The sequence below is a fragment of the Procambarus clarkii genome, chromosome 75, assembly GCF_040958095.1.
Source record: "Procambarus clarkii isolate CNS0578487 chromosome 75, FALCON_Pclarkii_2.0, whole genome shotgun sequence".
Classification (NCBI taxonomy): Eukaryota; Metazoa; Arthropoda; class Malacostraca; order Decapoda; family Cambaridae; genus Procambarus; species Procambarus clarkii.
The window spans coordinates 13745473-13760249 of record NC_091224.1 but is presented as its reverse complement, the minus strand read 5'-3'; the positions used below and the strand labels follow the sequence as shown (position 1 = coordinate 13760249).

Below are 14777 nucleotides of genomic sequence, written 5' to 3'. Positions count from 1 at the left end.
CTGTTCTACGTCAATATTGCACTTTATCGCACCAAACACTGCACTTGCCAATATTGCACGTAATCACTTCGGGCACCGCACTACCCAATATTGCACCGAGTCCAAGCGAACACTTCGCTCTACAATATTGCACTAAATCACTGAGCACCGCACTAGTCAATATTGCACTTAATCGCTTAATCACAGCGAGCACCGCACTGCACAATATCGCACTTAGTCACTGAGCACCGCACAGGACGTATAACGTCACAATCGTCACACAGGGGGAATTATATACAGGGATTACGCCACTTCACCACCCCTGTCAAACATACTTAACAAGGGGACGGATCCCGCTGGGGATGCCAATTATGTTACGGCCCTCTCGGGACGCAACGGGGTTCTTGCTCTGATGTTGTTAGAGGAAGATATAGGTATCCGTTCCCAAGCCAGTAGTGGCTATCAAGGGATGAGATCCGTGACGCAAGTAACTTAAAAGGGAGTAGGGAAAGAAAGTTAAGAACTTAATATAATATAATATAACCATCACCATTTAAATATATAAAAGTAAAACGTACACAAGGGGGAGGGGTATTAACACTTTACAAAGGGGATCAACACTGTAGTCTTCTGCTGGAGACTATGGATCCTCGAAGCTAGGTGCTGAGTCTGCGGTGCTTTCTTCGTGGCCTCAAGACGTGTCCTCTGAGAACGCCGAGTCTACCCTGGCCACAGGTCAGCCACAACACAGGTCCACTGGGGGCACCGTCGTGGAGGCCGTCAACCACACGTCCAGCAGGTCTGCTGGCAGGTACTGAGCCACCAAGGCTGGTACGGCCACTCCACGGACGATAAAAGGGGTACGCCCTAGACAGGAGTCTCGTGTGATATCACCAATCACCCAATCACCTGTCCTCAATACCCCAGTGGATTATCGTCTCCAACCGTCGGTCCCGGGTAAATCCTTCCACTGCCACTCCACTGGCAGGCTTAACACACCACAGTGTTCTTCCGGGGGGACGACGTCACGACAGCTGCAGCAAACTTCACAGTATGGAGACTGGCTGCCTCGGGTAGACTGACTCCACCTTCAACACAGTGGTCCCAGGTCGGCTCTGTAAGCAGACACGTCATCAATAACAGGGACACTAAAACACCACACTTACAGGCTCAGATACTAACACCTGACGTATCCAGTCCATAGATGGCGCTGTCGTCGGAGCACCACCTCACCAGAGGTCAGGAGCGGCGGTGTTGAGCGCTGAACCAGACTGGAAACTGGTCCTCGAGGCCAGTACACGCTGTCCTCAGTAGGTGTCGTCGTTCGTTTGGCGGGGGTTTCGGGAGCTGACCCACAGATGGCGTGTTTGTCACTGCTCCCGGCTCGGACGCTGAATCCGGGTTCGTAACAGTGATATTATTTTTTCTCAAAAGTATCAGACACCTGATGAAATCCAAAACAATTAAAATATACCTTGTCATTTGAAATCTCGGTTAATTACAAGGTTAGTAATGCCTGTGTGAAAATTGGCCATAACACCAAAGATCCTCATCGAGTTGATTTGGCTTATTACACACTGGAGAATGGTGGCAAATCTTTACAAACTCACACTTACTATGAACTTGAACCCCTTTTCCAATCTCTGATGTCTCTTATTTTTTATTTTTTTTTTTGAGGGGGGGGGTAGGTATTTACAAAATTCCTTTCTCTAATGAGTTGACTGCTTACCATCGACATCCTCTTATTTATTTTCAACTATTCCTCCCCTTATAGTGTTTATATGTCTATCCTTCAGATTCTTTTTCTCTGTTAATGCCTCGACTTGTCGCCTGCCTTGAGTCTTATCTTTTGTCCTTTGTTTTGCGTCTTTTAAGTTCGTTTTATCTCTTTTTGATTTTGTTGTTTTCTCAACAGTTTCAGGCGAAGAAACTTTCTGAGAGGCGATTGCTTTTAAAATGCTGTCATCACCCAATACACTTTCGTACTTAACTTTTAGGTTTTTAAGGAACCACCATTTTTCTGCTTCCATATTAGCCTCGTGTAATAACGCAATCGATTTTAAATTCTTCTTTTCGTTATCGATAGACACTATTTGATTATTATCGTCATAGTTGCTTATAGAATACGTACCATTTATCAGTGTTAATTTACTAATATTGTATAGAATTGGGAAAACGGGTGCTATTTCTATAGCTTCATTTATCATCGGTATGTTCAATATTTCAGATAGCATATCTTTGTGGTTATACATTTCTCTTGAAAAATAAAGGTTTAATTGAATGGAACGCCGAAGAATATTATCGTTTATTACAGTGACAAGATTCTTATAGAACTGGGCGCAGAATATAAATTTGAAGATATGATTTGAAAGTGAAATAAATAATTGCATCATTTCAGATTTCGCCATTTCATTCTTGCAAAACATTTTTCTCATTGAGAGTTTTTCGAATGCTGATCTTAAATACTTATTGTTGCATGTCCCGGCCAAGTAAGCATCGAGCTGATTAGTGACAGCTTGGATGATTAATGTGAATTTATTCATTTGAGTTTCTTCATATTCTATGGGGTCCACCGAAGTCTCATCATGGTTAATCATCGACAAATGCATTCTTGTCTCACTTAATTCTGAAAGCATTTGTTTGTTGGAATCCTGGAGACTAGCATTTGTCTGTTGAATGGTCAACAGGTTAGAAGTTATTGTTTCATTTTCTTCTTGTAAGGTCTTAACATGTAAATCATTTTGTTGTTGTAAAGCCAGTATTTCATGAATATTATCAGAAGGGGACTTACGAATCATGTTCAAGATAATGTAATAAAAGCGTTGTACATTATTTGCATTCAAATCTTGCCTTATTTCCTTTTGGAATAATGTATATAGAATAGTAACGAATGCATAAACTTTTATAACTTCCTCATTCGTTCCTTTATGATCTTTTTCCAGGTCAACAATTCGTTTGGTTATAATTTCTTTAACTAAAACTATTGATGTCACCGCGTCTATTAACAATTTAGCAACATAATTAGGTTCGTCTAATTGGCGTTTTAAATGATCATTTTCATTTACATAAGGTATTATTTGACGTTCGTGTTCATATACTGTTTCATCGATAATATTAGTTTTAAATTTTGCTAATATTTGATTAAATAAATTTCTTTCTTCCTCGTTAGTAAAAATATTAAGTAAATCATTATTTTGGAGTGATTCAATATTATTAATATAATAATTTAAACGGGAAATCCTGTCTCTAATGTCCTTTTCACGTTCTTCGTGAATGTAGTTATCACGTTCGGTATTTAACTGATGAATGAACTTATTTATTATTGCTTCAATTTGTGATTTTCTTGTTTCCTTTGATTCATTATCATCATCTAAAGGAAATATGCTTGAAAAACAATGAATTATATCGCTATTCGATAATGTAGGTTTTGTATAAAGTCGCTCTAATGTTTCAATATTATATTTATTTGCTTCATTTATATTCTTTACTAATGTATTATATTCATCATACTTAATTTGTTTAGAATTTTCACAATCTAGTAGTTTTTGTTGGCATTCCTGAACATAATGGTTTTGGGATATTAATAGCTTATTATATTCTTCTTGGTCTGATTGTTTATCATAGTTGCATTTTTGTAGGGCTTGTTGGCATTCCAGAAATTGTATATTCTGGATCCTTATATCGTTTTCACATGCAGCTAATTTTAGTTGGTATTCCTTAAGAGACATTAAATTTGTATTTATTTTCCTATTTAATTCTTCTTGTTGTTGACGACTTATACTAGTATTATTTGAATTTATTAAATCAGTTAGTTTTTCTTTTTCATCAGCTAAGTCTTTTATTTGTTTGTCTTTGTCTTCGGAGATATGTTGAATGTGTCTATCTTTCTCATCTAACATAAATGCATATTCTGTTTCATACTGTTTCTTTTCATCATCATATTGGATTCTAAGCTTCATTTGATTATCTTGAAGAGTTGAATTTTCCCTCTTTAAATTCTCTATTTCATTTTCTTGGTCTCCTAATTTCTCTGTAAGCTGCACAATAGTAAGTTCTAAATCTCTCACATTTGTATTTAAATCTGTTATTGTGGCATCTTGATATCCACATTTATTTTCTAATTCACTTTTTTCATTCTCGCATTCATTACATTTTTTATTCAAATGAGCTATTGTTTGTTTTTGTTGATTCTGACTCTTAAGAGGATATGTTTCAGTTATTAATTTAATATATCGATCAGAGATAGTAAACAAATGAAGCATTTTATTCAATAATAAAATTATTCTTTTATCATCATCATTCACAACAACAAAATTGTTAATAAGAGTTTTTATGAATATACGTTCTCTCAAACCCGAGGAACCATTGTCTGGGAATGTTATAGTATTCAAGATTATTTTAACAATTTCACTCATTTTTTTTTAAATTATTGATTTAATATAATTCTACGATCAGGTGACAATTACCTGATTCTCATAGAAATTGTAGGGGACGATGATGGATTGAGAGAATTAATTGGAAGAGGAGGAGGAGATGGTGGGTGTGTTGAGTAAGTAGGAGGAGATAGTGGTTTCGGAACAGGAACTTTTTTGGATGCTCCATTCCCTTATACCCCTTCTCAACATAGAAATTTGTTTCTCCTGTTCTTTAAACATTTCATACAAAACTGACAAATTTTGTTGAATAATATGGTTTTCATGTTTCAGCTTATTAATATTCAGCAATAGTTGCTGTTGTGTTCTGGGTCCTGCTAATTTCGGAGGCAATGGGTCCACTGGAACTGTAGCAGCGAAAGTGGATGTTCTGCCTGAGACACATACTAAAGACCTTGACAATTGCATGTCATCAAATTCATATGGTGCAACCATTATGAAAAACAGTATGTGCTCTCTTATTTTATATGATCAATTGTTATCCACTTCCCTAGAAAGAAACTTCCAACAGAAAAAGAGTGGTTGTAGACCAGTTGATGGACAGATTGGTTGGGTGGTTGTAGATCAGTTGACAGACAAGTTGGTTGATTGGCTTGACTAGTTTGTGGAATGGTTGTTTGCTTCTTCAGTTCCGCCAGAGATTGAATAGTACTGCTTGTTTGTTCACTTTCACTGTCTAGAAAGTTATATCAAGAGGTAGTATGTAGTGTAGTGTGCTTGGATTGCGACTCTACCACTAATTAATCTATAAACTGTGTTCTGCTGCAGGCTACCTTAGTGACACTTTTATACTACCTTAAAGACAAAAAAAAAAATAGAAATATGTATTTTGAAAGGATACACACACACACATTGGTATAACTAAACTACAACTTTTCCTCATCTGAGATTATATCTGGGGAGAGGAATAATATTTCGTCAATAATAATTATAAGGTATTTATTATAGGAATAATAAGATTTGAAATTCATATATTTCCAGCCGGGTTGATAGATAGGATACATTATGTTATGTAAATGGTCTAAAATCATCCTTATTACTGTAGGTGTGGACATATTTTTGTATCCAACACAACTTTCTTGACAATGATGTTTTCTAATTTCTTAGAAGAGTCTTGGGTATGAAGTATTTTCAATATGGTCTCCCTCAGCACCTTCAGCCACCAGCACATCTCATATCATTATCACACATCTAAAACATTCTTTACTATGATATAATTGCTTTAATAGTATATTTTATCTCAGCTCTGCAAATTGGACATGTGGATATGTTTGATGCACATTTGAAACAAGTGCATATGTGATTACAAGGTAAAAACATTAACTCACTCTCATTCTCCATACAAATCTTACACTCAATCACTCTGTGTCTAATTGTACCTTCTGACTTTAGGAGAGTGGCAACTTGATCAGTTATTCTACCAAATAATGGTTGTGGGTTAGAATCACCAGACATTGGTGGGCTTGGGACAACATCAACTTCAGTCAATGTCAATTCATCAACTATTGTAGATTCTACTTCAGTTCCATCAGACATTGGTTGGCTTGGGACAACACCAACTTCAGCCAATGCCAATTCATCTACTATAGGCTGTATTAAAGTTGTAGATGATTCTACTTGTTGGTTTTGGTCAGAAGCCAACTCAGTTCCATCAGACATTGGTTGGCTTGGGACAACATCAACTTCAGCCAATGCCAATTCATCTACTATAGGCTGTATTAAAGTTGTAGATGATTCTACTTGTTGGTTTTGGTCAGAAGCCAACTCAGTTCCATCAGACATTGGTTGGCTTGGAACAACATCAACTTCAGTCATTGCCAATTCCATTAAAGTTGTAGATGATTCTACTTGTTGGTTTGTGTCAGAAGCCAACTCATTTCTATCAGATATGGCTGGGCTTGGGACAACATCAACTTCAGCCAATGCCAATTTATTTACTAGACATTTTCTAACTTCGTTTTCCATGTACTGTAAGACTGCTTCAATAAATGACTCAATGTCAAAGAAAGGTAACCCCTTCTCTTTGAGTTGATTATGATACGTTGTCATCACATGATCTTCCTGGAAACCCATTGAAATAAGGTGCTTAGTTATGTCTAGTTCCTTAATAAGTTTGTGTTGATCTTCATTGATATGGGTTATTGAAGGGTTTGTCTCATAAGGTGGCCTTTCCCCTTGAACCTGAAAAAAAAATAAAGTTAATGTTACAAATGGCTTTATAAAGATTACAATAATAATAGTCAACCTTCATTTCAAGTTACTTAGCTGACATACCTGATCAATGAATTCTTTTCCTTTCATCAAGAAGAGGAAGGTACACTCTGGGTACCAGCGAGCATGTTCATCCCAAGGTATATCATCAGTTTCCCAGTTTCGAAGTCCATTCCCACAATGATAACAGCGCACATGATCACTTAAACCACAATAGAAGAATCCAGCTTCTGACAATTCAGTTGGTTTCTGTGTTACACGTTCAGGCCAATTGTTAAAGCTTGCTAGGCGACTTTCAAGTGTTAAGTAGTCTTTTCGCTTGGCAATGGTATGTTGGTGAACTCCATTGTCTGTCATAGGACTTAGACCACAGACATCTATTCCATTGTCTGTCATAGGACTTAGACCACAGACATCTATTCCATTGTCTGTCATAGGACTTAGACCACAGACATCTATTCCTTGTCTATAGGACGAATTTTTACTATTTCTCAGTGGAATGGAATAACCCTCGAATTTTTCATTAAATATCAGTGGAAAATTTCCCACTGGTTGGTTTCGAATGAATTGACAATGGGGAAAGTGCCGCTGATGTTCGCCTCTGGGAGTGTCTCCTCTTTCCCAGGAACCAACAATGCCTCGACAAAAGACACAAGCAACGTGGTCATTTGTTCGCAGATAGTAAAAGCCATCACGAGCCAAATCAGATGGTTCTAACCATTCAAGTGGCCAATCTATGTAGGTATCCAAACGTTCCTTTTCAAACCGTAAACTGTCATATGAATCAAACTTCTTAGAAATAGATCTTTTCACGTTCTGATTAAATGTGCATTCTGGTTTCTCTTTCTTATGTAAAGCAATGATTCTATTTTCATCTTTGTTTACGTTCGTGGCATCAATTTGAAAATGGCACATTGAACATTCTAAAAGATTTGCTTTATGAGTATAATAGAAACCCGCCTTTGCAAGTACATGACTGTTTACACTGAAGTTACAGTCCTTAAAAGTCTCCAAACGATTTTTTTCTTCTCTCATTGCTATGAAAACAAAATGTGAGCGTTGTATTAGACTGACTAGTTAGTGACTGAGAGAGGCATCTCTCTCTCTCTCTCTCTTTATATAATACACAATCTCCCTCCCCCCTCCTCCTCCTCCTCCTCCTCCTCCTCCTCTTCCTGTTGACTCATAGACTTAAAATTGGGACTATAGAGTTTATCAGCTGAAATCCTTTACCAGATCCTAGTAAAAAGCTGAAATAATGGTAAGAAAAATATAGGGAACTAAGTGGAAATTATGTGATAAAAATAGAAATTTTAATTGTGGAAATTTTACTACATTTTTTACACTCAACCTGGGCACCCCCCCCCCCAAAAAAAAAAAATAAAAAAAAATTCACGTCCCAGATAAAAAAAAATACTACTACCTAACTACGTACTTATTTTTATTGATGAACACTTTATATATCATGTGTAAATCAATACAAATTCCAGTCTAAAAGATGACATCCCTACCACAGGTGTTACTAGAAAACATATTTTAATTAATTATCCCTAGTCCACTTCTCGACAGTAATGAAGACGGTAATTTGTCTCTATAGACTTCGAGTTGGTTGTCTTCCCAATGCCTTCAGCTGTATAATAAAGTTACTAACCACCTAATTCTTCTTCTTCATCATCTTCAAAATTGTCGGTCAAATTTTTTTCAAAAAGAAACCTGCTCCATATTGTTGGAAATTGGGGCCTAATATCTTCCACAGCAATATGTTTTTTTTCTACTTTTTCATTTAGCCACTGTAGAAAACTTTTCCCCATTTCCTGAAAGTAATGATAATTATTTATTAGTGTTATAAATCCCTTATTTTTCAACCTAATTTTTCAAATAATTAATTTCTTAAGAGAGTCTTTTTATGAAAACAAAGTAGGTAGGTGCTTTACCCATCATACTCACCTTACATCTTTGTAAAATATAAATCGAGAACTTGAGCCATTTCTGAATTTCATTTAGTCGTAATTGAGTTAAGTGAATATTATTCTCTAAACTCCAATTTTGCTTGTTTTTTTTCTTGGATAAAAAACAATAAACTGCTTTTTCCCTCAAGGCTCTAAGTATTACATACCATCTTGTTTTTACTTTTATCATTCCAATTGTTTCTTCATTCTCATTTAAAAAATAAAAAACTTCACCTTCTTTGTAAAGATCACTTCGCACCTGTAAAAATAATTTAATAATATAGTTTCATAAAAGAAATTGTATTGAAAAATGTGACAATATAAATTGACACTTCCTTGTACAATAGACTTTTTGTTTGCCTACCTTATTCTGGTGTTTCACTACATCTTTAGCTTCAATTATTGAATAAGCAGGAGATATAAAGCCTAATGCCGTAAACAGGTTGAGTGTGTAGTGTGGAGGTAATGCAAGAAGGCTAGTCTCTTCATATTCGTTGTACAATGGAGTAAAACAGATAACGTTGAGTTGATGCTTATCCAAGTGACTGAGGTTAACAATATGTTGGTTGTCAGGTTGAAGAAGCTCACACACAGCTGTACATTTAGTATAGTGTAAGATACTATATACCAAATGTCGATTCATAATATCCATATTATTCAATGTATCCCACAGTGATCTGGCCACAACTTTAGCAACAACATAACGTTCTCCATCATACCGCTCAATGTCTTCCCTTTCTCCAATTAACATATGAACACTTTTACTCCCAGTAATTAAAAAAAATTTACCATTAATGTATCTGCCACTGAAATGAGCTGATTCACCATTCACTTTAGTCATACAAACTACTTTAGAAGTAGTAGTACTGAGATCTTCTAAGCAATATTGTTTCCATAGATCATTTGTTTCCGGTTGTTTATCATCCTCATCACCAATACCACCAGTAAATTTTTTATTGGCAAAGATCACTAAATCAAACTGTCCCTTAAACTCCAAGAGTGTTACACCACGAGGAACATTTTTTCGAACTTCAGGATCATTGTTGTAGATTGTGTCATCAGGGCCATAGCAGTTGACCTTTATATCATGAAGAATAGCAGGGCCGTCTTCAGGGGATAGGATTCCATGTGGGACATTTGCACTTATTCTTTTTATCTTCTTTTTTTCTTTCAATGTTTTTAAAAGATTTTCATACCTACAAACAAAAGAAAAAAAAAATAAGAAGTAATAATTTATTGGGGTATGGATATTATAAAAATATATATATGATATATATTATTAACATATTATAATAATGATACTTACAATTCCGAAGACTTTAAACTGTTTTCAGCATAGCAAATCATCTTCTGAAATGATGCTCCAAATGTATCTGGAAGTTTTTCTTTCATCTTGTTTTGGTATATGTTATCAAGGGTCATCATTAACATATTTATAGAAAGTGGTGAATCCATAGTTGTTGTATATGTCAACAATTAAATAATATTAAATAGTTATCACTATGGATATATGCATGCTGCATCAGACCACTTAACACTGAGGTAATAATACTGGGCATAACGCTTTTATATACTTGAAGGCGATTTAACTCACCCCTCCCCCTCCTCCTCTTCCTCCTCCTCCTCATCCTCCTACTCCTCAAGTCAGAATTGAAAAGATAGATATAAAAGAATTCAACTGTCAGTTACAACCCTAGTCCTGTGCTGTATCTAGTGAGTCCACTTTGATAATAATATAATATAATTATATTGACTTAGTTTGGGTAAGGTAGGGTCTTGTTTGGTCTTACTCTAATTATTTGTCCTGCATCACCTTATACTATCTTAGATAAAAATGTTGATTGATCAGTTAAGTTACATATGCCTTAACATAATTTTTTTTTTTTTTTTTTACATTCACAGATTTGAAATAGATCACCATTATGACTGATATTAACGAGACAACAGCAAATTTTGAAAATGATAAGACTCTGAGTGAACCCAACCCTACAGGCAAAGCAATGAACCCCAACGAAATATGGGAAGCTGAATCTGTAAAGACTGAACCCAACCCTACTAACAACAATGAAATATGGGAAATTGAATCTGTAAAGACTGAACCCAACCCTACTAACAACAATGAAATATGGGAAATTGAATCTGTAAAGATTATGTTAATAAAACTTGAAGAAATACTACTAAAGTGGGGAATAAAATATGAATTATTCATGAGACAAAACAATGGAGTCAAGCTTGAAAATACCTATCAAGTGATTTTGATGTCGAAGGCCTCATCACAGGAAAAAATTGAAATAGACCATATTAAAGTAGTATTTCAAGATGATGGATTGGTTTTGTTTAATGGGTGTGATAACAACTTAAGTTACCACCTGAAAAAACACAAATATGTTGTGTGTGAGTATACCATCATCCAATTAACTATCCGTAGTTTTTTTAAATATGAAGAAAAATTACCCACTACTTTGTACATACGAATTTTTAAAGATGAATGGACATCCAGCCCAGCGTGGGATAACTCCAAACCCACCTTTACGTATATAGACAGTCTTCACAATACTGAGATATGACAACTTGTACTGACACTCACCGGAACTAGTGCCAGCCATACTGACATTATCATCTTACTTTTTAATTATACTACATCTGTTCCCATTCTGGGCTCACTTTTTATTTAGTGTAAAATTACAGTGAAATTAAAAGGTGCCCCATTCCCCTACCTATGTACACTAGAATAATAAAGGCAAAATTAAAAAAAAATAAAGCAATATATTTTATAATTCATACACACTTTTATTTAGTGAAAATTACAGTGGAATTAAAAATGAAATGAGACAGCCTTCAACTGTTCGAAAGTTTTTTTTTTTTTTAAATCAGCAATCTCCTGCCAGAGGTTTGTATTCTTCTTCTTCAGGTCGGTGATGTACCCACGTTAGTTACTATGTCAGTCACTGTGCGGAAGTTTTGAAAAACATTGGCTCTTTGGTCCCATCATAAATAAATATGACTTCCAAGTGGTTGCACATATCAATTCCTCAAAAGAAAGGTGGGTTGTTTCAGCCTTCCAACTCTTTAATTTCATTTTTTAAATCATCAATCTCCTGCTTGATGTCGGTATAGTTCTGCTTCAGGTAAGTGATTATTTTTAATAACTCTTGCTCTATCATCTTCAATAGTGTGTTGTTCTGATTGATGTCGGTGTTGTTCTGCTTGATGTTGGTGATTATTTTGCTGATTAATTGTAACAACTCTTGGTCTGTCTTCAAAAGTATTGTCTCATTCTGCTTGATGATGTCAATATTATTCTGCTTGAGGTTGGTGTTGTTCAGCTTGATGTCGTGGATTATTTGTAACAACTCTTTCTCTATATTCAATATTAGTTTCTCCTCTTCCTCTTCCCAGCATAGTTTCATCCTGGGGTTCATCTGAGGAGAGATCATCTCGGACAACTTTTTCTTTGGAAGAGCAGCGAAGCTGGCCATCAGTGGATGTAATATAAGAGTGAGAGTGGTCGGCGGCAACGAATATTTATATATATGGCTCAACTGACACAGTACTGCTCCGGGCAACCAGCTATTACATTACTAGGTGGACTTCACCGCCATGAGTTTGATCACAAGGTTTTCAACACTTTATCTAAAATATCACTTTTAAAAATGTTGACTTCAACCTTCAACGGTCCAAAAATTTTTATTAAATCAGTATTCTTCTGCTTGAGGTTGGTGGTGTTCATCGTTTTTTCTAATCAATATTCTTTGGATTGAGGTGTATTGATGTTCTCTCTGTGACATCAATAAGCATTGTTTAATTTTTTTTTTCAGCGCAGCTTCTTTACCTTAACTTGTGGGCGACAGAAAGTTAATGAAATTGGGGAGTATGACTGCTACGGGATGCCCACTCACGGATGCGATCCCACTATTGCTCGACACCGGTGCTTTTGGCTGCTGGGTTGAAGAAGTTTTACGTAAAAAAGTGAATTTGAATTAAAAATTGCCCAAATACTAGAAAAAGGTTGGGGCCTGGGAGCCTTTTGGAAAAATTTGGGTTGGGGTAGGATAATAAAATGAATTAATTTGTGGAAATAATATAATATATTCAGTATCTCATTCTTTTACCTTTTTTTACCCCAATTATTTATTTAGAGTGACTAACAACTACTATTTTCTGATTGAACTGTCCATTCATGCTTATTTTATAAAAGTATTTTCTTGGGGAAATAAGCCACCACAATGCAGCCAACAACATTCAGAAACCGGTTTCAAGGTTCTGTTATACAGGCATTCTTCATTTTTTTCTCCAGTCTGTGTGATTTTATCCATGATGGCTTCTATCTTCCATTTAGTGTCTGTCACTTCGACATCTCTTTTTGGGAAGTTGCGGAGCTGTGTAGTAGCAAATAACAAAGACATTAACATATTCTCTACCGAATAAATTTTAACAGAGCATAGGAATTCACAGATTAAAAAAAAAAAAAAACTTTTAATCACAAAAAAATAAATAACGTATAACTGAAATTAATCCTCTTATTAGTAAAGTTAATTACATACATACCTGTGCCTGTTGTTGTTTCCTGACCGAAGACACGTTCCTCCACATTCTCCTGCTTCTCCCATTCCTCCCCTGACTTGGTGTCATCATCTCCATCTGAAGACCATGGCCATTTGATTTTTCTAGAATCAAGCTTCCTTAGTGCCTTTTCTTTCTTCTTCATCTTTCTCTTTATGGCCTTATTTAGTACCAAGCCCTTTAGTTTGTCAATCAACCGGTCACTTTCGAATGTGTCTGAGGACGACGATAAGGACGACGATGAGGACGACGATAAAGACGATAATGAGGACGAAGATGAAGAAGATGACCTTGCTTTTACCGTTGATTCAACCAAACAAGACATTTGCTCAAGTAAGACAGATGCAGCTTGACCTCTTTCAGCTTGTTCTTTTGCTTCCCCAGAAGAGTTAGTAGTTATCTCGAAACCCTTCATCAGTTCGGAAACAAGGGGTGGGGGAGGATAGAGGGAGGAAAGAACGAATAACAATAAATTAAAATTACTATTATAATTGTATTTTACTGTAGTATAATGAATAAAAAATCAATCTCTAAATGTTAATTTACCTGAAAGAGACAAATAATTACAAGTCAATCGTTTTACACTATACTCTCTTTATATGTTTCCAAATGGCTTAGGAAGTGGTATATTGTGACTTGTTCCTTCAGCTTCGGCTGTACCTGATCATTGCACACATAAGTAGTTAATATAGGCACTGCACACATAAGTAGTTAATATAGGCACTATAACAATAAGAAATACGAGTGTGTGTTTTTTTTTATGATTTGATTCATAAACTGAACTGGTAAGGAATTGATTATTGAAGCTTGTTGTTATGATGGACTAGATTGACTGCATATGGATCAATAGTTAAACTGTAATGACGCCCGCCACTACCCTACTGAATGATAAACTGCTTAATTTCAGTAGACTGTACACCTGACACTGGAGCTGGAGAGAGAGCAAGGGTTTGTGACTCTTAAATAGGCAGAAATTCTCCTTTTATACCACTATCCCATCCCCCTCCCTCCCTCCGCCATAGGTTGCTGAATCAATACAAGTTATTTTCATTAATATTTTCTATATTTTTATTAATATAGGCCGATTACTAAATTCTAATTCTGATTATTTTGTTAGATCATAAACACATAATTTAATGGATAAGTAGTATATAATCAAAGGCTGAATGTTTTCTTAAAATCTTTCTATTCTCTTTCCCTCTTTTTTTGGAGTTGAGTTAATTTGCCTACTCCCCGACCTGCTACTCCTTTTTTTAATTTTTTTATTATTATCCCCCCCCCCCCAAAAAAAAAAAGTCCTTTTTATCATCCTTCTTTTCGTCTAGCATTATTACATCCTCTTCTATTTCCTTTTCAACCTCCTTCTTTTCTTCTAGCACTATTGAACTAGTGTCATTTATTGGTTTAATATCCTCATTCTTTACCTTCAACTGATGAACTGGGGTCATTTATTGGATTAATATCAACTTCCTCTTCCAATTGCTTTCCATCTGTTCCTCTCCTATTCATGAACTGTTTTCCTCTTTGATTCTTTTTCAGAGTCAATATTTCATTTTTTCGTCTGTCTTGGGTATTTAATTTTGATCGTTGTTTGGCATCTTTTTGTTTTGTCCCCGAATCTGTTGTTTTATATGTTTTTGAT

General features: G+C 35.6%; 2 protein-coding genes across 2 annotated transcripts; both read right to left on the bottom strand.

The window, feature by feature from the left end:
- Positions 1 to 1721: 1721 nt before the first annotated feature.
- On the bottom strand, positions 1722 to 6461 carry LOC123748688 (putative leucine-rich repeat-containing protein DDB_G0290503). The gene is made up of 3 exons (XM_069313544.1): positions 6231 to 6461; positions 2771 to 4016; positions 1722 to 2068 (listed from the first exon to the last, which is right to left on the bottom strand). The coding sequence occupies exons 1-3, from the start codon at positions 6459 to 6461 to the stop codon at positions 1722 to 1724; spliced, it is 1824 nt and encodes a 607-aa protein (XP_069169645.1).
- Positions 6462 to 6620: 159 nt separating this feature from the next.
- Positions 6621 to 7714, bottom strand: LOC123749792 (death-associated inhibitor of apoptosis 2-like). The gene has a single exon (XM_045731912.2). It carries the CDS (start codon positions 7656 to 7658, stop codon positions 6660 to 6662), a length of 999 nt encoding a protein of 332 aa, XP_045587868.2. The 5' UTR covers positions 7659 to 7714; the 3' UTR covers positions 6621 to 6659.
- Positions 7715 to 14777: the final 7063 nt, after the last annotated feature.

Coding starts and splice junctions, on each gene's coding strand:
- LOC123749792 (XM_045731912.2), bottom strand. CDS start 7,658: ATGAGAGAAGAAAAAAATCGTTTGGAGACTTTTAAGGACTGTAACTTC.
- LOC123748688 (XM_069313544.1), bottom strand. CDS start 6,461: ATGACAACGTATCATAATCAACTCAAAGAGAAGGGGTTACCTTTCTTT. Junction 4,017..6,230: donor CTACAACTTTAATGGAATTG/GCAATGACTGAA, acceptor ACTATTGTGCAG/CTTACAGAGAAATTAGGAGA. Junction 2,069..2,770: donor CATTATCTTGAACATGATTC/GTAAGTCCCCTT, acceptor ATAATCAAATAG/TGTCTATCGATAACGAAAAG.